Source organism: Perna viridis, chromosome 9 (genome assembly GCF_037379345.1).
Source record: "Perna viridis isolate PV_CMFRI_1.1 ecotype Kerala chromosome 9, ASM3737934v1, whole genome shotgun sequence".
In the NCBI taxonomy this organism is placed as follows: Eukaryota; Metazoa; Mollusca; class Bivalvia; order Mytilida; family Mytilidae; genus Perna; species Perna viridis.
The window spans coordinates 25,594,457-25,616,600 of record NC_142453.1 but is presented as its reverse complement, the minus strand read 5'-3'; the positions used below and the strand labels follow the sequence as shown (position 1 = coordinate 25,616,600).

The window sequence follows — 22,144 nt, the reverse complement described above, 5'->3', positions numbered from 1 at the left end:
TAACAAAAGAAAAGGCTGAGGAGTTACAATATGACAAAGTTTGTTCTGGGTGACTATTTTCCCACCTTTTTTCCGACGCAGTTTGCATAGTTTCGCTTTTTACCGTTTGACCTTAAAGACGCTCTTCCATGGAAACGCAAGTCACCTGATCGCAATTCTGTTAGAAAAAAAACAGTATCAAAATTGCGTGCCATGTGTTATTTCCTGAATGAAATGTAGAAAATTTTAAGTTAAAAGAATGAAATTTTACCGTGTCAGCTATCTTTTTTTAAAGATAATACTTGATGGTTTGCCAGATGAGTGATTCAGGCTCTTTGTGAGCCTCTTGTAATGACTCTTATAAATTTTTAGAGTTGAGAAAAGTTCATTCATGCCAGAATTCTACTTCTGTTTTGGTGACATTCTTAATGAAGTTTAAAATAATAAGGTTTAGATGGAAAGGTGTAGACAAATGTTAGTCACATTAAGCTCAAGTTTACATTCACTAAGAAAAAATTGATATGAATTTACATGTTCATAAATGACTTCACTAATTACATCAAATTACAATTTTGATTACCGGTGCAAATTTGGTCATAATCTTTCCAATATTTTATTTTTCAGGAGCCTTTCTGATTCCATTTTTCCTGATGTTGATACTATGTGGTATACCCCTTCTCTATATGGAGCTAGCCGTTGGCCAATACACCAGTCAAGGACCAGTTGGAGCACTTGCCAAAATCTGCCCATTGTTTAAGGGTAATTAATATTTCTGTTAAGTCTGTATAACTATGATCATTTTTCAAAATAGGTAACTGATATCAAACTGCAGTTCCCTTGATCTGGGATATCTATACAAGTATGAGAGGCTATTTCCTGGTTAGACAAATTGTTTTTGTTCTTCCGGTCTGTTCGTCTGTCATAAAATTTATAAAAACCTCAGTTTTAGTTGATGAAATGTCTTCAGAAGTCTTAACTGCATTGTAGTTGTTGAATACTGCTATTGTAGTTATTGGCCATAAAAATGAAATAAACATCTTTCAGCTTTTGGAGACTAATTGCAAATACAGTCGTTTCAGTTCATGAAACACACATTAATTCTCGTTGGCCTTTTTGATGGAAGTGATAATGAATTTTTAATAAGTTCTTTTTATTCTTTTTCACCAGTATGCAGTTATCAAGATTTATGTAAATCTTTCTGACTTGATGGATATTTGTTGTGTTTATTGATTCTTGAACTTCTGTTGATATTAGCTTTATACAGGTTCAGGATTATACAGGTTCAGGATCTGATTTGGGTTGAGGTCACTACAAGTTCATGTGTGTATTTTTCTCATGTTGATTATAACTATTAATGATGCACATACTAAAGTTTGACTGTGTTAATCTTGATTTCTTGTTTAATCTTTAAATGTATCCTTATATATTCATTGAAGTTAAGAGTTATAAAATTTTTATATTTGATTGGCAAAAAAGATATTTTGGTGTTTCAAGATGGCACATTTGGTCTTCCTTGAGCCTAAAGTTTTACATTGCATAATAAGATAATTATGCAGAATAAGGTAAAACTCAGGTGTCAATAACCGAATTACTGAAAAGAAAAACCTTAGAATGTGTCAATACAATGTTCATTATAATTATGGTGGTAAACCTCATGTTTAATATGAAATAGGATATGAATTATAAATTTTTTTTGTTAAAAGTCAGTATACTTGAGTTGTAACTAAATAGATCACTTTAACAATACTAAGAAAAGGGTGTTGGTTTAGTTACAATAGTATGTTAGGTAGAAGTGAATGCCCTTTGACCTTTGATGAGTCATACGTTGAAACCTGTCTAAACTTAATATGATAAATCCAAAACCCTGTCTAAACCAAACCCAGAAAATCCAAAACCCTGTCTAAACCAAATCCTGAAAATCCAAAACCCTATCCAAACTAAATATGATAAATCCAAAACCCTGTGTAAACCATATCCTGAAACACAATAAAACCCATTCCAAATTAAGCCGGATATATCCAAAACCCTGTCCAAACCAAATCTGATAAATCTAATACCCTGTCTGAACCAGATCCTCAAAAATCCAAAACCCTGTCTTAACCAAATCCTGAAAAATCCAAAACTGCACAAACCTAATCCTGAAAAATCCCAAACCCTGTCTAAACCAGACATCATAAAATACCCATCATATCAGTTTAGGTGTATTTTAATAACCTTAGTAAACCTAACACCTCTCTATAGTGAACCAATTTTAAATTAAAAAAAAAATTAGACAGGTTTTACTTTATATTGAAAGACAAAAAAATCTATGTTGTTTGGTTGAAGACATGAATATTTGGCATTTAAAATTTGAGAGGGGGAAATTATATTTTTTGTATCTTATTGAAATGTGGATATAAAGCTTCTGAAGTATTTAAATATACCATCCCTGTATCTTTAGGAATAACAATAGAAATAGAATTAGATTTAGTAGCCAAGGACCTAGAATCTTTAAAAAGGGGGAGTTCTTTTGTAATAAGAAGAATTCTGTTTTGGAGAATTCACATTTGAATGTTCATGTAACTTGAAGCCTCTAGAATTTAAGAATTGTTCCTAAATGAAAGGAGGCAGATGGAGTACATGAAGATATTTCCTACACCAACAGCATCAGTCATAGCTCTGATAAAATGAAATGTTCTGTCTGACAACAATGTTTTGAAGGTCCTGTGTATTAAAGCAACGTTACAGAAATCTTTAGTCAGACATGGGTCCAGCACTGATCAACAAGGAACCAGACCAGCCCAAATTTTGCTAGTCAGTGAACTCCTGTGATAAGGATGCAAGAGATGTGAATCATGCATCCCTTTCTCTCCTCACTCATGTACAAGGCTGTTGTTTTTGTTAAGCATTTCTTTTCTGGAAAAGTGGGATGCAAAAATGTCAATCGTGCACCCCTTCTGTCCACCATACATAGGTGAATCCAAATGGAGGTGCCCTCCCCCTAATCAGTTTGCAGAATTTGTGAGAATAACATATTTGTGTAAATGCATGCATTAAGATGTGTTTATTAGGTTTTTAGCTCACCTAGCCAAAAGCCTTGTGACATCACTTGGCGTGCGACATCATAGTCATCCGCCGTTGTCGTTAACAATTTTACAAAACTCTTCTCCTCTGAAACTACTTAACTAATTAGAACCAAACTTGGTATGAATGTTCCTTGGTGTATCCTGCATACAACTGGTGTGGGGATTTTTTGATATGTCAAATAACATGGCAGCTATTACTAAAAATAGAACATAGAGGTCAGACTGTAGTTTTTTTAATATATCTCCAAAACCATTAGGTTTAGTCAAATTCTTTCAATAACTGAAATGATCCTTATTATTAGGACTACAAAAGTCTTCATGGATAAAAGTTGTCAGACGACTCCGTGTAAGAGTTATTGCCCTTGAAAGGGGAAAATGACTTTGTTTCCAGTTTTCAGTCAATATCTTGAAAACTTTGATAGATTAAAAGAAACTTTCAGTTGTTGAAATGTTCCTTATGATAAGTCCTCCCGAAGACTTCTTCAGTCAAATTTGTTGGACAACTTCTTGTTAAATTTATTGCCTTTGAGTTGCAAAATTCAACCAGTTGAGCGATTCAGGCTCCTCAGAGTCTCTTGTTATTTTGTGGGGCCCCTGGTGATTAGGTGATTCTTTGGATCCACTATTGCCATCCAATGAATAGAGCTGCTGTCTTTGTCTTGCTATATAGCTTTCCATTTACTTTTCAGTAGCTAGGGTTTAAACTGTAACAAACAATTGTTATAACCCCCTCAATCGAAAAATCTTACCTTTAACAAGAAGTTGTATTGTTACTATAATTAGACAAAAAAGGGATGAATTGAAATCTATACAACAACTAAACTAAGCAAGATGAAAGATCTTTAAATACAATTATGGTTAGATTTAAATATTTTTTAGAAACTCAACCTTGATTTTATCTTTAATTGGCAGTTTATTGACAGTAGACCATTCTCTTTTTAAAATGCTAATCCTTGATTTGTGTCTGGTACACAGTAATTGTGGGATCACATCCCCCCTTTTTTTATCCTTAAATTTGATTTTCTGAAATATATATCTTTCTCAGCTAGGCTTCTTTTTTTGTTATTATGTAGCGGTATCATAAGTATTGTGTTCTGAATTTTGTGCCATATCATTACACGTTTCTAATTCTTGTCCTGAATTTTAACTCAGTCTTCACAGATCAATAAGTACTAAATGTTGAATTCCTTCAAATAAATAGCAACATGTAGTTACATATGAACCAATCCAAGAAAGAATCAGGCAGATATTTACTCAGCAAGTAATCACCTTGTCCATCTGGCTGTCATTCTGTCTATCAATCCATCTGTTTGGCTAAATTTCATAGCAATTATCTTGTCTTCCATTTGATGGGTTGATTTCAAATTTGATATATGGTTTAAGATGGATGGGGCATACCATGTAAGAAATTTTGAATGCTGTTGGATATCAAAGTCCTACACAAATGGGATTATACGTTTTTCCTAGCACAACAATGTGTGCAACATACTTTATGTTTTCACAAAAAAATCATTTGCATGATTCTTAGTTGGGTTAATATATTTTGTAATACAATGAACTATTATTTGTTTTATCCTTGCACTAATTAATCTTTACAGCCATATTGTCATATATATCCTGTTAAACCAAAGCCTTTTGTCTCCCACTTTAAATGCCTAGTTTATCAATACATGTATCTAGTTCATTGCTAATTGTGGGTTATCAACTGCAATGTCCTATATTTTGAACTGTATTGATTGAACCATTGATCAAATTTAACTTTACACCTTTGGTATTTGTGCATCCATTGTTATGGTTTTTTCAAGGAACACTGAAGTTCTAAGGTCAAATGTCTGAAGAAGAAAATAAACAGTGTCTGATGTTTATCAAAGGGAAGTTTTAAAAAGGTGTTTTCTTCTGACTGAATGAGAATGTCATTTAACTATACATGTATTAAAAACATTGATAGAGGATGGTTTGAAATTAGTGCATTGCAATTGTCTAGACTAAATATGCTCAGTCAGCGTACTACATGTATAAAAATATCGGTATACATGTCTTATGCATGAAAGCAATGGTGTATGCTTACTTTTATGCATGTCTCTTTCGTAGGAAAATAGAGAAAAACATTGAAGAAATAAAAACTGATCAGTAGGTCAACTTTTGAGAATCTTTGAAACACACATAGTTTGCTGAATGGCTGGTAATTTTCGTGGGGTACTGATTTTTAGCAGTCTGTTTAAAAATGCCCAATTATTTTCCACAAAAAATTAACATTTGAGTGTAAGTCCTTAGTGAACAACAAATTTTTTTGCATACTTTTTGCCTCAAAATGACCAAAATTTACTCCTGCCAAAATAACTCCCATATGGAGTTGCACATCACATAAGGACAATCGATCTCCCAACTCTTTTAGAATTTGAGCATACTTTATATTATGTTTACCAACCTGTTGACGTAAGTTGCCTTCTAGGAAGGAAATGATAAATGCATATTACAAGGGATAAAATGAACTTAGTTAACCTCTTTAAAGATATCTGTTCAAAGTCTGATGCATTTAGTTTTTTATGTTAATGTTTAAAAATCTGATGGTGTAATTTAATATTTTTGACTATCAGAATAATACAAAGTCTGCATATTTTTGTTACTAGCATTTCTGATCTATGACTGATTTAATGAATTTATTGATTGATTGAATGATTGATAGGAATATGTTGATTTTTATTATATTCTTTACTTTGTTAATAAGAGGCCACTATGCACTCTACCATCAATCCTGATCAGCTTAATTAAAATACGTTGTAGCTAGTAACAAGTTGTGTCACATAGTTAGGGCTCTAGAATGGCATCTGTAAATGATAATTTAATTAGAATATTTTTAAAGATGTATAGTTTCATTGAAAGAAGAACTATTTGTCCACTAGAACTACATGTATGACCTGCATGAAATTATCAATGCCGGATGGTCTTGAAAGAACAGGACATCAAAGTTTGATACAGTTACTATCTATCAATGTAACCCTCCCTTTTGTTGGAATATGGAATAAATTAGTTTTAGCTTCAAACAAGAGGTTCCTAAAGATTGTGTTTAACATGCATGCAATAAGCTCTCTCAATGACCTCAGGTTAAAAACAATTGTGCCCCAGGTTATAGTTGCAGTTTCAACCTGTTTTAGGAATGCAAATTTTCCTGGATATTGTGATGAATAAATCATTTCCTTATAGTTAGCATTCTTAGGATTACTTGATTGCGTTACTGAGAACTCTTGAAGGTCTAAAAGCAGCTTGAGTCCCTGGGTTTGTTGGCCTAGTTGTGAAATTCCATTAATTATCTTTAAGGTAAAGTGATATGGGTTTATCTTGTACATGCATTGTAAGGTGGATAATGAATACAGTTCTTAGAATTAGAATTATATTTCAACTATTTTTCATTTATATAAACATCAGACCTAAAATTTTTCAAGCAGTTTTTATGACTTCCTTATTCAATAGTTTAAGTGTTTATTCAAGTTACATAGGGAATTATATAAGACCACTGATGAGGGCATTATTCTTTAAGAGGGAGTCAATGCAAAAACCAGGCAGTGGGTTGCACACAACAAATTTTGCTTGAAAAAAAATTCATCCATTTCATATCAGGAATGCATCCTTTCTAAAATTTAAATGTTGGTTTTTGATTAACTGCAACAGTTTAAGAGAATATAAAATTACATAGAAAGCATTGAAATCCATTGAAAAACGGAGATAACTTATTAATTTTGTGCAATTTGTGTAATTTGGTTGCTTTGTTAGGGAACTTTAAAATTGTTTTCCAAGCCATCCATTGTCACTTTAAAGAAATCTTTTTACTATTTGACATACATATGATATAAACTTTGAATTGAAACAAACAATTTAGTGGCAGGCACAGATCCAAGGACTGGCGTGCCGGGCATACACCCCTCCCTCCTAAATCGATAAGAAAAAAAAATTTCACCACAAGTTTCAGTCCATAATATTTTTTGCCTTGCTTTGCATGGCATTTAATTCAATTAACACCCCCCTAAACTCAAATCCTGGATCTGCCCCTGAGTGGGGTGAAATTTACCCTGTCTTATGACCTAGCTGCCTGATTTTTACATGGACAGCCTCTTAAAGTGTGTTCCTTATTCAATCTACCAAGGTAGCTGTGTACATGTTCCTGTTTACAAAGTTCAAAGGGAAAATCCTTGTTTTTATCAATAGTGCAGATTTAGAAGTATCCTGTTTACTTGGAAGTGGAAATTTCTTTAAAGTAGGTGTAGGTTGTTAAAATACAATAACAACAGTTTGATGTTGACCCTAGAGGAAGAGTTTTGTAATTTTTTTACTCTGATAATTAACCAAGCACTCCGTAATATAAGTAGATTTATTAGTAATTAAAGGAACTTAACCAAATCTTACCCCTTTCTATCAGTCATATGGTTTGCAAATGTTACTACATGCATGGTATATCTCTAATTGGAATGAGAACTCAATCAACAATAACAGGAGCAAGTCTAGACACTTTGAAAAGGAGAAGTGCCATCCGGGGTTCCTCAGAAAAAAAGGGGTGTGCTAGGACATTATTTGCCATTTTTTGTCAATTTTACACATGACAATGACAAATTTTCCAGTAAAAAGGGGGTGCCAACCCCCTGCACCCCCTCTGGATCCGCCACTGAGTAATCTTATGTCTAGTTGCACAAGAAACATTTTGTGTCTGTCTTTCTACTTTGACATTTTCTGGTTTGGGATAATTATATCTTGCCACACAAAGTTGCGAGGCTTTATGTGATACCCTCCAAAAAGTTTCTTGTATGTCTGCCTGTCTGTACCCCGGCAGTTTCTTGATGAAAACTTGATTACAAATCAGTGAATTTTACAATTTGCACAGTTGTTGAGTACTGTAACTAAAGGTGAAATTTATTTTTTTATCAAAATCCATTTGAGTTTTTTGAGTTAGGTCATTTCAAACATTTTGACATTTATCTTTTTTCATTACACTGTATAACATAGTTGGGTATCACTTAATACATGTATTCCATTAATGCCTTATTTTTGATAATTCATTCACTGCAACTATCCTTCATTTCACATTGATATGACATTTTGGGTTCAAATGGGCTGCATGAGGAAGAATTTGAGATAGTCTTATTTATATAACAAAACCTTGATAGGAATGAATATACATTATGTAGGATAGTTCTGTGTTTGATATTATATCTACTTAAGTAGTACTCCAGCTAAGGATCATGCAAAATGTGATTTATGGGTAAAAAGCCTTCATATTTTTATTTTTGATATTTTGTTTGAAATGTCATAGTAAACAGAAATTAACATGGGGTTTTTCAAATACTGATGCTCTTAGGAGATAAAAATTGTATAGAATGCACAATAGATTTCAAAATTAAGGGAGATAACTCTGTAAATGATGCTCAAATACAATAGAATCTACTGGATTTTCAATGTTGATTATCTCCTAAGAGCAGGCAGATTTGAATGAATAATTACACATTTCATAGTACAGACCCATAAAACAACTTAATTACAAAAATTAAAATATGTAGCCTTTTTAAGGGTGTATCACATTTTTAAGATTTTACATGATTCTTACAAAGACAGCTACTTTGAAAACTATAACAAGATATGACAGAACTTCTTATTGGATATCATGAAAAATTGTACAGTGTAAGGGTAAGATCCCTACGGACATGTAGAAAGGTGTTCTTTCTATTATACCCTGGACAAACAAAGTTTGAGTGGTGTAATAGGACTTATCCTGTCAATCTGCCTTATTCCTCTGTCCACATTTCTTGTTAATTTTGGTACTGATGCCAGTGCAAGTTTCGGCATCCTAAAAGGAACATGCTGCAACAAGAGTTATTTGTCTCTTTAAGAACAGTTCTGAAGTTCAGTGTAAAAAAGATTTGGTTTAGATAAGTTTCATTTGCAAGACATGTATCACGACTAACATTTGCTATTTATAAAATTGATTTTCTGTTATGTTTTCAGGAGCAGGTTTGGCTACTGTTGTAATATCCTTCCTGTTTACGACATACTACAACGTCATCATTACATGGGCGTTTTACTATCTATTCAATACATTTAGATCGGTGTTGCCATGGAGCTTCTGTGATCCAGAATGGGCCAGCCCAAATTGCTGGGATGGCAAGGGAAATAAAACTCTTGTTTGGAGGAATGTTACTGAGGGCAATACCACAGTATTGAGAAATTTCACAGAGCTTATGAGACCAAATAACAGCATCTCTGTTACAGAGGATTACTATGAGTATGATGTTAAACATTGAAACCTATAGAAAAATAATCCCATTTGGACTAAAAGTTTTGTTCAATTTAGTCATGTGTTCAATTTAGGCCACAATGATAAAATTCCTAGATGCTCATCCAACTTTGTTCAACATTTATAGGGGTTGCTGAATTTTAATTTTTTTTAATTTGTTTTAATGAAAAATGCTGTCAATTTTAAAGAATTAACTAGAGTTTTTCATGATACATGTATTTGTTTTTTCTTCTTTTTTATTTAAAGAAATAATAGTAACTGAAGAGTCAAGGACCCAATGTGATTTATACTTTACACAAAAAAGGGTTCTAAGTTTGCTCTTGTGTCAAGCTATAACCCAGTATCCATTATTTTTTATCAATTATATGCTTTCAAGCATTTAGAAATATTCAATATTTTCAGGTCTAAAGTCCTAGGTAAAACATCAGGAATAGGAGAAGCAGGAGTTCTGAAGTGGGACCTGGCTCTTATCCTTCTCATGTGTTGGGTTATTGTTTATTTCTGTATATGGAAGGGTCCAAAATCAACTGGAAAGGTAAATTTTTATGTTGTCTGATTTAATTTTGATTATTTATATGCATGGAAGGGTCCAAAATCAACTGGGAAGATAAATTAATTTCTATTAAAGCTAAATTTATGTGTTGCTTGACTTATTGTACTGCAGAAACATACCTAAATAAGTATTGAATAACACGGGGAATGTTAGTTTCAAGCAAATGAAAAATTATGGGATGTCTGATGACTGCTTCAAGTAGAGATGTTAGCTTATATAACACTATTGCACAAAATTGGAATGTGTCATGAATTTTTTTGACAAAATGTTTTGACCTAAAATTGCTGTCATGGTGAAGACACACTGCCCTCCTGCTTGAATTTTTTATCCGTTTCAATTTAAAAATAATTCCAATACATCAATTTTACAATTTCGAGAAATCAGAAATATTTTGGGTCTATCATATCAGCATAAAGGTAATGAAGTATCACAACAGAAAGACAATACAGAGATGTGAAATCCCTAAGATATGTCAGAGACTGTATACTTGAATTTTTTGTTTTCACAGTGTATATTTCAGCTCTACATTTTCAGATTGTATATTTCAGCTCTACATTTTCAGATTGTATATTTCAGCTCTGTATTTTAAGGTTGTATATTTCAGCTCTGTATTTTTTTGCTTGTATATTTCAGCTCTATATTTTCAGGTTGTATATTTCAGCTCTATATTTTCAGGTTGTATATTTCAGCTCTGTATTTTAAGGTTGTATATTTCAGCTCTGTATTTTAAGGTTGTATATTTCAGCTCTATATTTTCAGGTTGTATATTTCAGCTCTGTATTTTAAGGTTGTATGTTTCAGCTCTGTATTTTAAGGTTGTATATTTCAGCTCTATATTTTCAGGTTGTATATTTCTGCTCTATATTTTCAGGTTGTATATTTCAGCTCTGTATTTTTTTTGGTTGTATATTTCAGCTCTATATTTTCAGATTGTATATTTCAGCTCTATATTTTATTGTTGTATATTTCAGCTCTGTATTTTCTATTTTTAGGTAGTATATTTCACTGCAACATTCCCATACATCGTCCTTATAACCCTGTTGGTCCGTGGTTTGACCTTGGATGGGTCATATGATGGTGTAATGTACTTCATTAAACCTAAATGGCACCTTCTTCTAGATGCAAAGGTAAATATGATACTAGAGAATTATCCATAGACAAGACATCTTACTTTTGTTGAATATTCCTCATGGTTGTCAGTTGCCCTTCATACTTCTGGCAGCTGGATGATAAAGCTTACGACCAAATATCATCAAGCTTAGACATAAATGATGTGGACTTTAAATTAAAAACCTAATTTTTAGCTCACCTGGCCTATGGCTACATGAGCTTTTGCCAACACTTGGCATCCTTTGTTGTTGTGGTCCATCAACTTTTTTCCTCTGAAACTACAGGACCAATCAGAACCAAACTTGGCATGAGTGTTCCTTAGAACTGATGTGGGGATTTTTAATCCATCGAAAACATGACTGCCATTACTAAAAATAGAACATTGGGATCAGACAGAAGTTTTTCACAGATATCTCCAAACCATTAGGTTTAGTCAAATTATGTGTTGAGTAAAAATGTTTATCATGATGAGATCTATCTCTTGTCAAATTTTTGTTTTGATATGTTAAGCCATGTTTGAGTTATTGCCCTTTTTCAATGTTTTTTCCTTATTTTTAATGTTATTTCTTTCAAAAATCTTCTCCTCTTAAACTACTAGACCAATCTGAACCATACTTGGTATGAATGCTTCTTTGAAAAACATGGTGGCTGTTTCTTGAAATAGAACATAGAGGTCAGACGGAAGTTTTTTCACATTTATCTCAAAAACCGTTAGGTTTAGCCGAGTTCTGTCAAATGTGGAATTGATCCTCATTATAAGACCTACCAAAGTCTGTATTTGGTCAAAATTGTCAGATGACTCCTTGTTAGAGTTATTACACTTGAAAAGTGAAAAACTACATTTGCTTTTACAGTTTTCAGCCAATATCTTGAAAACTATGATAGATAAAAAGAAACTTTCAATTGATGAAATGATCCTTATGATAAGTCCTACCTATGTCTTTTTGAGTCAAAATTGTCAGACAATTCCTTGTTAGAGTTATTGCCCTTGAAAAACAAAAAACAATTTAGCAAGTGAGCAATTCAGTCTCCTTGGAACCTCTTGTTCTCTTTTAAATCAGGATTTTACCATTACAATTTTCTTTTTCACAATTTTACATCCAACTTTGAAAATTTGGAAAACTAGCATAAATGTGATCACCTGTTCAAACCCAAAACAATGCTGGACAGATGATTTATACTGTTTAAAAGAGAATGGGATACCAGATACAAACTTAAAAAGAACAACCAACAAAAACATAACAAAAGTCAAAACAAAAAACATCAAACACCAGCAGCAAAACTGAGAAGGACATAATCATTTCATGGTGTTTGGCAGGTATATTTAATGATCATGTGACAGACATGTGACATGAAGACGGTTTGTTTAATTGTTTATTTCCTACAGGTTTGGGTGTACGCAGCCGCACAGACTTTCAATTCTCTGGGGATAGCATTCGGTGGTATCATAACTATGTCCAGTTATAATAAATTCAACAACAATATTGTGAAGTAAGTCTGGTCCACAGTCTGTGATGTAACTTGTTTAACGAAGTTAATTCCCTATATTTACTTCAGGCGTTGCCAAGGTTTCAACTTACTATTTGAAATTTTTTAATTTGCGTATTTTAAAACTAAAATACTATCTGAATATTAATGTACAGAAAATACAAGCTGTTGTGTCACAATTTAGTCACAAGGAGGGCACAAAACTCTGCTTCTACACAATTTTCAAAGAATTTTTACAAAATGATAGGATTGGGGTAGATTTTTAATCCAAAAATATAGAGTACAAGCTATGAACAACAAAATTTTTTTGTCAGGAGTTGCGATGGTACAGAAGGCTTTTTCTGTATGAATATGGAAGAGTTTGACAAATGCCCTCTAGATTTTCTGCATAACAATGTCTCATGAAAAAAGGTATTTTAATACATTGCAGCTAAATTTTCTAATTTTGGTTTGTTTTCATCTGGAATTTTAGTGCAACATAAGAATTAACAGCACTGAAACTTTGTTTTTATTTAAGGCATATATTCAATTATGCAATTTTCAAATTTATTTCAAAAACTTTAGTTATTGGGGCTGATTTCTTTTATTGCGTAATCTGTTTAACAATTAGCAACATTATCATCTTTCTAATGATTTATTTCTTAATATGTCAGGTTCCTGTAGTGGAACAAAAAAATATTGGCAATTTAAAATGACAGTGTACGTCAAGTTGAGTGAGATGTCAATGTGATATAAAGAACAATGCAAGCTTTGAATGTCTGGAGAGAAGATCTTTTCTCACTACTTTTAACTTTGTGAGATTTCCTTTTATACAATGTAACACTCACGGGTTGAAACAGTACGCAAACGCCTTTCCCATAAAACATTGGCACAATTGAATAAAGAGTTGTTGAATGATATTATCTTACCAGTATTGAATATGTGTTTGAAAATTCTCAGAAAATAATGATTTTGTCAAAAATAACTGGTAATTTGCAATTTGTTTATGCTGTTCTGAAGTGACCTAAATTTTACAATGTGTCATGATGTATCGCTGGCCTGATATCGGTTGTAAAATGTTATTTCAATTCAAACATTTTATTGGAAAATTTAATCAGAGTGAAGAAAAGAATCTAACTTCTGCTTTCTCATGCAAGATCGGGAAATGTCAGACACTCTTGGGTAAGATGTAATTTAGTTCTCTAACTTGGCAGAGCCTCATTAGGAAACAATTAAACCTTGCCCTGGGTCGTCTGAGATTTCCCTATCTTGTACTCATACAGGTGTTTGATACTTAATATCTCACGTTATCAGGTACACTGAGTTTTGATTTTAAAACTGCGGTTATTCATTTCATGTCCATTTTATCATCCATTTCATGTTCATCGCCTGATTATAGCTGAAATATTGCTGCTCGGGCATTAAACCCCCAAACCATCAAATTTCTTTTTAATTTCTTATGGCAGTAGATATAACCAGTCTTCATTTGTCATTGATTTTTATACACGTGAAAAAAATTTTGTGGTCATATAATGGTAATTGGCACTGTAAATGTAGTTGCTGTCCTTGTTTGTAGATCCTTGGTTTGCATTTCATAAGATGAATATCGTTTGGTTGATTTTTATAAAATTTTACAATAGGATATCAAACCACAACAGAATAGTTGGTATTGAATTTGGGGTTTAAAGGCTAAAAAAAAACCAAACATTTCATAGAATTTTGCAAACTATTAATAACTCCAGTAAAAGCATACTATTAGTCTATAATTACTGTAAAAATTTTAAAATTGTCCATATCATTATTATGTTGATGGCTGTGATACATATATTCCAGACAAAATTCTTGAAAATGAGATATTTTTTGCAAATTGAATAAGTATGAACACTTGAAATTACCTTTTTGGTCTTAAATTATTGTTCAAAACCTTAAATGTTTGGCTGTGACATATTGATTTCAGTTCAATTACTAAAATATGACACATTTCTGCATATTGTAAGGATGCGAACAGTAAATAATTTTAATAATGGTCTAAAAATCTTGTATAAAATATTAAAAACGGCTGTATTATTATCGTTTTCAAGATTGCGACGAATAACATACTTCTGCCAATTGACAGCTAAGGGAATCAACATTTTATTATTTTTTTAAATGGTCTTGTTATTATTGCTCAATATATTTAATTTGTCAATATCAAAGTTGTACAAGTGTCTCTGACACAAAATTATTTCAGTATGAATTTTCAAAAATTATTTACATTTAGAAATCGTATGAGCGCAAACATTTTCAATCAATAACAAATGTACTTCTGGTTAATATTTAAAAAAATGGCAATGAAGAATGTACTGCAACACCTGTAATAATTAAAAATTACTCTAAAACATCTTGTTTAAAAATTATTTTAATTGCTATCATAGAATTTTGATATGTACGTTGCTTGCAGAAAAAGGCAGAATAATTTCGATTGGCCAATCAAAATTATTCCCTCGCCCCATTTCAATTGCCCTATTCATTTACCCCATTCCCAATGCCACATTACCCATTGCCTCATTCCCTGTTGCCCCATCCCCCATTCCCCATTACCTATGCCCTATTGCCCCATCCCCCATTCCCCATGCCCCATTGCCCCATGTCCCATAAAATGGGAAGATTATCCCATACAGGTACTGTATGGAAACATTTTATTGCAATATTGAAATCAAAAGTTTATAGATTGTATAAGATAATGACACTTTAAAATAGTTATCATTTTTCATTTGGTTGATTTAAGGAGGAGGTTAGTTTATGGCCTTCTAGATACAGAGGACTAAATTTACATGAAAAATATGACCTGTCATTTCATTGTTGGATATTTCGCATTGAGTATTCCCTCTACCATTGCCACTTATTTGGATTGGTACTCAGATACATTTTGGAAGAAAAGTACATTTGTTGACTTTCATGTCCATTATTTAAATGAAGTTCATTGATGCTACTCTCTAAGGGTCATAGACTTTTTAGAACATTTGAAAAGACATGAAAGAATTTAAGCACCCACTCTCTTAAGGCCTGTTGTCATATCATATTCTATGACCCTTTGGAAGTTTGTTTTGCTGATATACATTTGGTGTTTCTAGAAAAGCAGAGGACACTTACCCTACCAATGCACCTGGTCTATGCTCCCAGTTTTTATTGGAGTCCAAGTTGCTCATTTGCTTTTGTTACTTTGTATGTATGATTTTAGTTACTTTATGTTCTTTGTTTTGTGTGTCTGTTTTCCATGTCTGGTTTTTGCCCCTGGATTACATTCTATTGATTTCTGCTAGAATCTTGGTTACCTTGATTACACTTTAAACAATGATAAAAGAAAATTGTTGTACAGATTGGTTTGATGTTTTGATTTTGAGAGCCTATTGATTTAGAGCCTTACTATGTTCCCATATATAGACTGAAGTGGTGTTAAATAGTTTGCCATCAAATATTATACTGATTGTACTTTAACATTTTATGGGCTTTGTATACATGTAAAATGCTTTTCCATTATGTAACTGATTTACTTTTGTTACTTTGTATGTATTATTTATTTTATGTTTTTTGTTTTGTCTGTTTTCCATGTCTGGTGTTTGTTCCTGGATTACATTCTTTTGATTTCTGCTAGAATCTTGGTTTCCTTGACTACTCTTTCAAACAAAGTCGTGTATTGTTAAGAGCAATCATGTGATGATCAGCACCCTACATACCTCAAATTAATAATTTGGGAGAGGGGTAATAGAATCCTTAGTGGTGCAGATGACATCAAGATGGTTCAAAGTCCTGGTGTTATTAATTTGAAAAATAAATCCTGGATAAACAAGAAATTTCATTTTGGTTTTACAACTACTTTTTTGGACGTTAATTTACACATTTACCCAACTTCTATTAGAGGGAATGGTTAGATATTTGGTATACTGCTTTTGCATGATGACTTTTACTGTCTGTCATCTATCCAGGTTTTACAGAAATTGTTGACTGGAAGTATTTTTAATAAGACATCATAAGTGTGCAACAGCATGTTTAAAAAATGTGCTTAAGGAATCTTTTTGCTGTTAAAAATTGTGTGTATTTGTGTTCTCTCATTTGATATTTAGTTTTCACTGTCACTAAAGTTTTCACAAATGAGAAAAAACTTACTGGGTAATAGATTTGTTCCTTCGACTATCATTTGCAAATTGTAATAATTAGATCATTTTCATATGCAGGCTGTCTTGTGTGTTATTGTTTTCAGAATTTATCTGACTTTTACTAAATTTTGACCAAATTGTCAAATATTGGAAAAATTCTACCAAATCAAAATAATTCTTGCTTGATAATGTCAGAAGGTCCTATCAATTTTACCATGACCCTGTGGATAGTCAACACTGTAATTAGTTTAAAGCATATATAATCATCATGCAGATATATATATATATTGGGAATTTTTAGGGGATGTCATGTGTAAAACTCTCCCATCAAAATGGAAAATAAAACAGGATAAAATCAGTCAACATTAAAATAATTAGAAGTGACTAATAGATGCATGTGATCCATCAATGATTAATCTGTAGGGCTGTTGACACATGGAGTCATTATTCCACTTTGACCCTTTTTGATAAACTTCCCTAAAAATTCCCCAAGTAGTTTTTCATTGATGAAACATGGTTGAAAGATGTTTGATGTTACAAAATTGTATGATATATCAATGAACTGACCGATCCTTGGTTAGAGAGGGGAAATATAAGAAAGTGACAAGTATAAAATTTATGATTCATTCACTTGATTTGAGAGGGTCAATTTTAGAAAAAAAAATTAAGTCTAATCTACTTTAAAAAAGCATTTTGATAAGTTTATTCCCACCTATTACCAGTACAGTCAAAGCAGCCTATAGTGACTTTCCATAGGAGAGCAAAATCATGTTCTTATGTAAGACATGTGATCTTAATGTAATGGTTAATTTTACTTAGAATGCAAATACTACGTGGGGATATTCTAATCATGGTCTGGATATTCTAATCATTTTTTAGACAGGTTACGTTTTTAGGCCAGCTGCAGCCTGCCTTGTAGTATGAGGGTTTCCGCGTTCATTGAAGACCCATGGGTGGCCTTGGGCTGACATTTTTATACCAGTGGGGCTGTTGTCTCTTTGACGTATACAGCATACTTATTCTTGTGATATTGCTGAATACAGGTGGCACTAAGACAGGTTTGACTTTACTCGTAACCCAAATAGTGGTTACTCCATTCAACATGATTGACTACTATACTGGTAAAAATAACCAATCGTCATTTGTATAGAATTGATACTAATTGGTAATTACTGTTAGTCATGACATCATTAAAAAATGAGGCAATGTCACTGCTACATAAATAGAATTCAGTTCCAAATTTACAACTTTTTTGTAAATAACACAATTAGTGTAAAACAAACTTTTTACTTATGGGAAAGAGTTTTTATGGTTTTCAGGGTTTAGTCAAACTACAAATTAAAATTCAGCTCTGAAAACCATTGATATGCTCACAATCAAAACAAATACTTTTAAAAAGATAGCCGACATAGATTCTCGCTTTGTTAATACCAAGACTGATTGAGATTTTATTTGGTGAACTGTGAGATCACTTAGCTATGTTTCGTATTTCAAATATTTGATTGGTTCAACAAGTTATCTATTTCCAATTACACAATGTATAAAAGTGATCCAAAATATTCCGGACACCAATGCCCCCAATGGAGCCTTAAATTTCATGGTTGCTACCACAGTTGTCCAATGAAATGTGAGATTGTAAGCTACATTGGTTAAGTTGCCATGGTTAAGCATCATGGATGTCACATGATGTCAAAGCGAACTCCATACTGACTGTGTCTTAAAAATTAAAAAAAAAAAAAAAAAATCCATGAAAATTGAAACCAATGAATTTAAGATTTGTCATTCTTTATGATTTGATGGTTTTATCTATTTCTTGGACAGATATTTTACCATATCATGAGATGATGTGATATTAACTAGTCATATGAAAAATTTGCCATTGTGTTAAGTTATTGTGTGATTGTGATGCATTGTCAATAAAATCTGATTGTTCGAAAGTGACATTGTGAAGTTTCTTCCTTCTCCAGTAACATTGGTGATGTCATATGTGGGCATTCCCTCAAATTTAGCCTTTTATTTTTATTCCAAAAGATCAAGAGGCCAAATATTGCAGAAGAATCATGGAGAAATTTTTCATAATGTGTGAAATTTGAATATTACAAAATATCAGCTACCTTTTAAAATTTCAATATCATAACAAACTCACTGAGGCTCATTTCTTATGATATTGAAATTTAATAACTTGGGTTGGAATTTTGCAATATTCAATTTTCACTCATTATGAAGCCTATCATTATCTTATCAGGAGAATAGTATTTCTCCCTTTTGATTTCCATTACTAGTACTATCTCACCATTGTAGTTTGATTTTAAGATTCCTGTTTTTTTTTTATTTCCAGAGATGTGTCAGATTTTGAGATTTCTGGGTTTTTTTCATTTCCAGAGATGTATCAGATTTTGACATTTCTGTTTTTTTTTTATTTCCAGAGATGTATCAGATTTTGAGATTTCTGTTTTTTTTTTATTTCCAGAGATGTATCAGATTTTGAGATTTCTGGTTTTTTTTATTTCCAGAGATGTATTTACCATTGCTATAGTAGATGCCTTGACCTGTATATTAGCTGGATTGGCTATCTTTGCTACTCTAGGGTTCCTTGCCAACAACCAGGGTAAAAATGTGGATGATGTCATCAAGCAAGGTATTTTGAATTTCTTCCTTTTTTAGACTGATAGTTAAGATTGGAAAAAGGGTGTAAGGTTTTGTTGAGGTGTACAGGATACATTGATGAGGGCAAATCTTTCGATGTACTTGTGTTTAATGTTTTGGGGCCAGCTATAGCCTGCTCTGTGGTGAGAGGGTTTCCTTGTCATTCATTGAAGACTTAAGGGTGGCCTTGAGCTGAAGTTTTTCATCCTTCTGGGGTTGTTGTCTCTTTGATATCTTCACTATATCCATTCTCATTATATTGATAGAGGTGGGTTTAGAAAAATGATAATTAAGTTGAGCAGGGCCATTGTTTGAAGTTAATTCTAAGAAAAAAAATATTTTGTGCAAAATAAAAAAGATAAACAATTTCCCAATTGAAGTAGGATATGCAATCCAATCCCCCTGAATCCAAAGCCTAGGTTCTGTGTTATGTCCATTGCAAGCAAGGTATGCATTATCTGACACCACCTCTGTGGAGTAGTGGTTGCATGTTTGCCCCAGTGCAATAGGTTCTGTATAAGATTCATCTAGCAAGATGTAAATTTGTATTTATATTAAATTTATTATTCTCTCACTACCTCTGTTGAGAGTTGGTTGCATGCGTTTGCCCAAGTGCATCAGCATTTCTGTTAAAATATTTTGATGAGTCATATTAATGATTTTAAGATAGTAGTTGCTGCTTGTTTCCTTTGTTCATACACTCATAGGTATAGAGAAAATTTTCACCGGATGTTTTACCGGACGCTTACCCTACCGGTGCACCTGGTCCATGCTCCCAGTTTTTAGTGGAGTCCAAGTTGCTCATTTACTTTTGTTACTTTGTATGTATGATTTTAGTTACTTTATGTTCTTTGTTGTGTATGTCTGTTTTCCATGTCTGGTCTTTGCCCCTGGATTACATTCTTTTGATTACCGCTATAACCTTGGTTCCCTTGATTACTCTTTCACAGTATTACAAGAACTTGGCTATTGGCTTCAAATAGTAGAATTTTTTTCTACCAATTCTAAAAGTGCTAGTACTTACTAAGGTCCTTAATTTAAAAGGTATATAAAATTATCTATGATAAATATTTAAGTTATGTGATATTGTAATTATATACCTTATATCTCTTTCTGACATTCTGCCTTCATAATGTAAACTATTGGCTGCTATTTTTTTGGTTTCAATCGAGAAAAAAACCAAAAACAAAAAAAACCCAAAAATGTCCCTAAAATTTAAATGAAAAAAATTCATACCCTACCAGTGCATCTGGTCCATGCTCCCAGTTTCTAGTGGAGCCCAAGTTACTCATTTACTTTTGTTACTTTGTATGCATTATTTTGGTTATTTTTTGTTCTTTGTTGTGTGTGTCTGTTTTCCATATCTGGTCTTTGTCTCTGGATTACATTCTTTTGATTTCTGTTAGAATCTTGGTTCCCTTCATTACTCTTCCATACCGTACAAGAAAGGTATAGGTTAAAATTCATCATTCACCAGTAAAATGATACTGTTGATTCCATTGTTTAAATGAACTTTTGATATTTGTTTAGATTAGGAACCTTGAAATCAATATTGTATTTTTTTTTTCAACGATTATCCAATTTTGTTCGTCAATATTTTCTAATTGATTTATTGGTCCGAATAAAAACTGAAGTAGAAAATTGGACCTACACTCTGTATAATTGTGTATTGCTTATCAATGACACAATATATATTTGTATGTGATTTTTTGATTTTTCTATTTTCGTCCTTGAAATCTTTGATATAATGATATAATATTGTTAAAGAAATAATTTGAAATTTCCTATCATTATCAATACAATAGATAATTGTTATATTCCTGAAATTCTACTCTTATCTTTATGATAGGTTGCTTTCTCCACAATACACTAGAGTCAGAAATGAAATTACTAAATATGCCCCTACTATTATTAGTGGTTGGTATATTGGATTCACCTGGTCAATCTGTCTGTCCATCATTTCCATCCAAATTTCATTACATTATCTTGATCCCAATTAATGGATTGTTTCGTAATATGGTGTGTGACTTTATAGGAATGAAGCATACATTGAAAGAGATTTTGATTGCCCTCTGATATCAACTTTCTTTTTTGGGGACTGTCCCATTTTTGCTATAGTCATTTGGTAATTGCATTTGTGTATCTATGTAAGATCTTACACAATGGGTGATACATCCTCCATGTATATCTCATATTGCCCTGAGAATAGTAAGTTATAAAATATGTTTACAAAGACATTGATGACATCATAGGCAACACATGATTCTGCCATGTAGTGTCAAATAATGACCATGTTCTTGTTGAGTTCAGGTAGATTACATATAAAATTATATGCCCCTACACTTGTCTTTTTGAAAGTCTGGAATTTCTACCATTCATGAGATTAGTTCATCATCTGTTCACATGGCCCTGTGCGGGTCCGGGTGTCAAAAGAATAGGCCTGCAGCAGCACTAAGCTTGTAGTAAAAGGCAGTGGAATGGGGTATCATTGCTTCTTACATGCTGGGGTCGTCAGGCTATAATACAGAAAACCTGATGCAAACCATAGTGGTGCACCATGTTGGGAAAGATGCCATGTGTGGCACACGTTAAAGAACCCTTCTGTGGTATTCTTCCAGAGTAGGAACCATTGGGCTCTGCCACAGAAGGCTAAATTGCCCAACCCTACCGACCTCTCCCTATTTCCAGTGGCAGTCAAAATTTGTCTACCTTATTATTCTGTGTCTCATCCAATTTTTCATTTTATCATCATTTTATGTTCATTTTATCATCCATTTCATGTTCATGGCCTGAATATAGCTGAAAGTATCAGTATGAATGGTAGAAATTCCAGACTTTGCAAAAGATGAAATTTCCCACACTCATGGTAGAAATTTTTAGCTTAAGGATGTACTTGACATTGTCTATG

The 22,144-nt window shown here is 32.6% G+C and overlaps 1 protein-coding gene across 4 annotated transcripts in view; it reads left to right on the top strand.

The window, feature by feature from the left end:
- LOC148607506 (sodium- and chloride-dependent GABA transporter ine-like) overlaps window positions 1-22,144 on the top strand; it is a 52,874-nt gene that overhangs the window by 18,833 nt on the left and 11,897 nt on the right. For all 4 annotated transcript variants that reach the window (XM_088547104.1, XM_088547105.1, XM_088547106.1 and 1 more), the window contains 6 exons: window positions 604-738; window positions 9,036-9,312; window positions 9,727-9,859; window positions 10,870-11,004; window positions 12,375-12,478; window positions 19,104-19,228. In XM_088547104.1, the coding sequence (XP_088403230.1) occupies window positions 604-738; window positions 9,036-9,312; window positions 9,727-9,859; window positions 10,870-11,004; window positions 12,375-12,478; window positions 19,104-19,228 (909 nt within the window). The remainder of the gene's footprint in view (window positions 1-603; window positions 739-9,035; window positions 9,313-9,726; window positions 9,860-10,869; window positions 11,005-12,374; window positions 12,479-19,103; window positions 19,229-22,144) is intronic.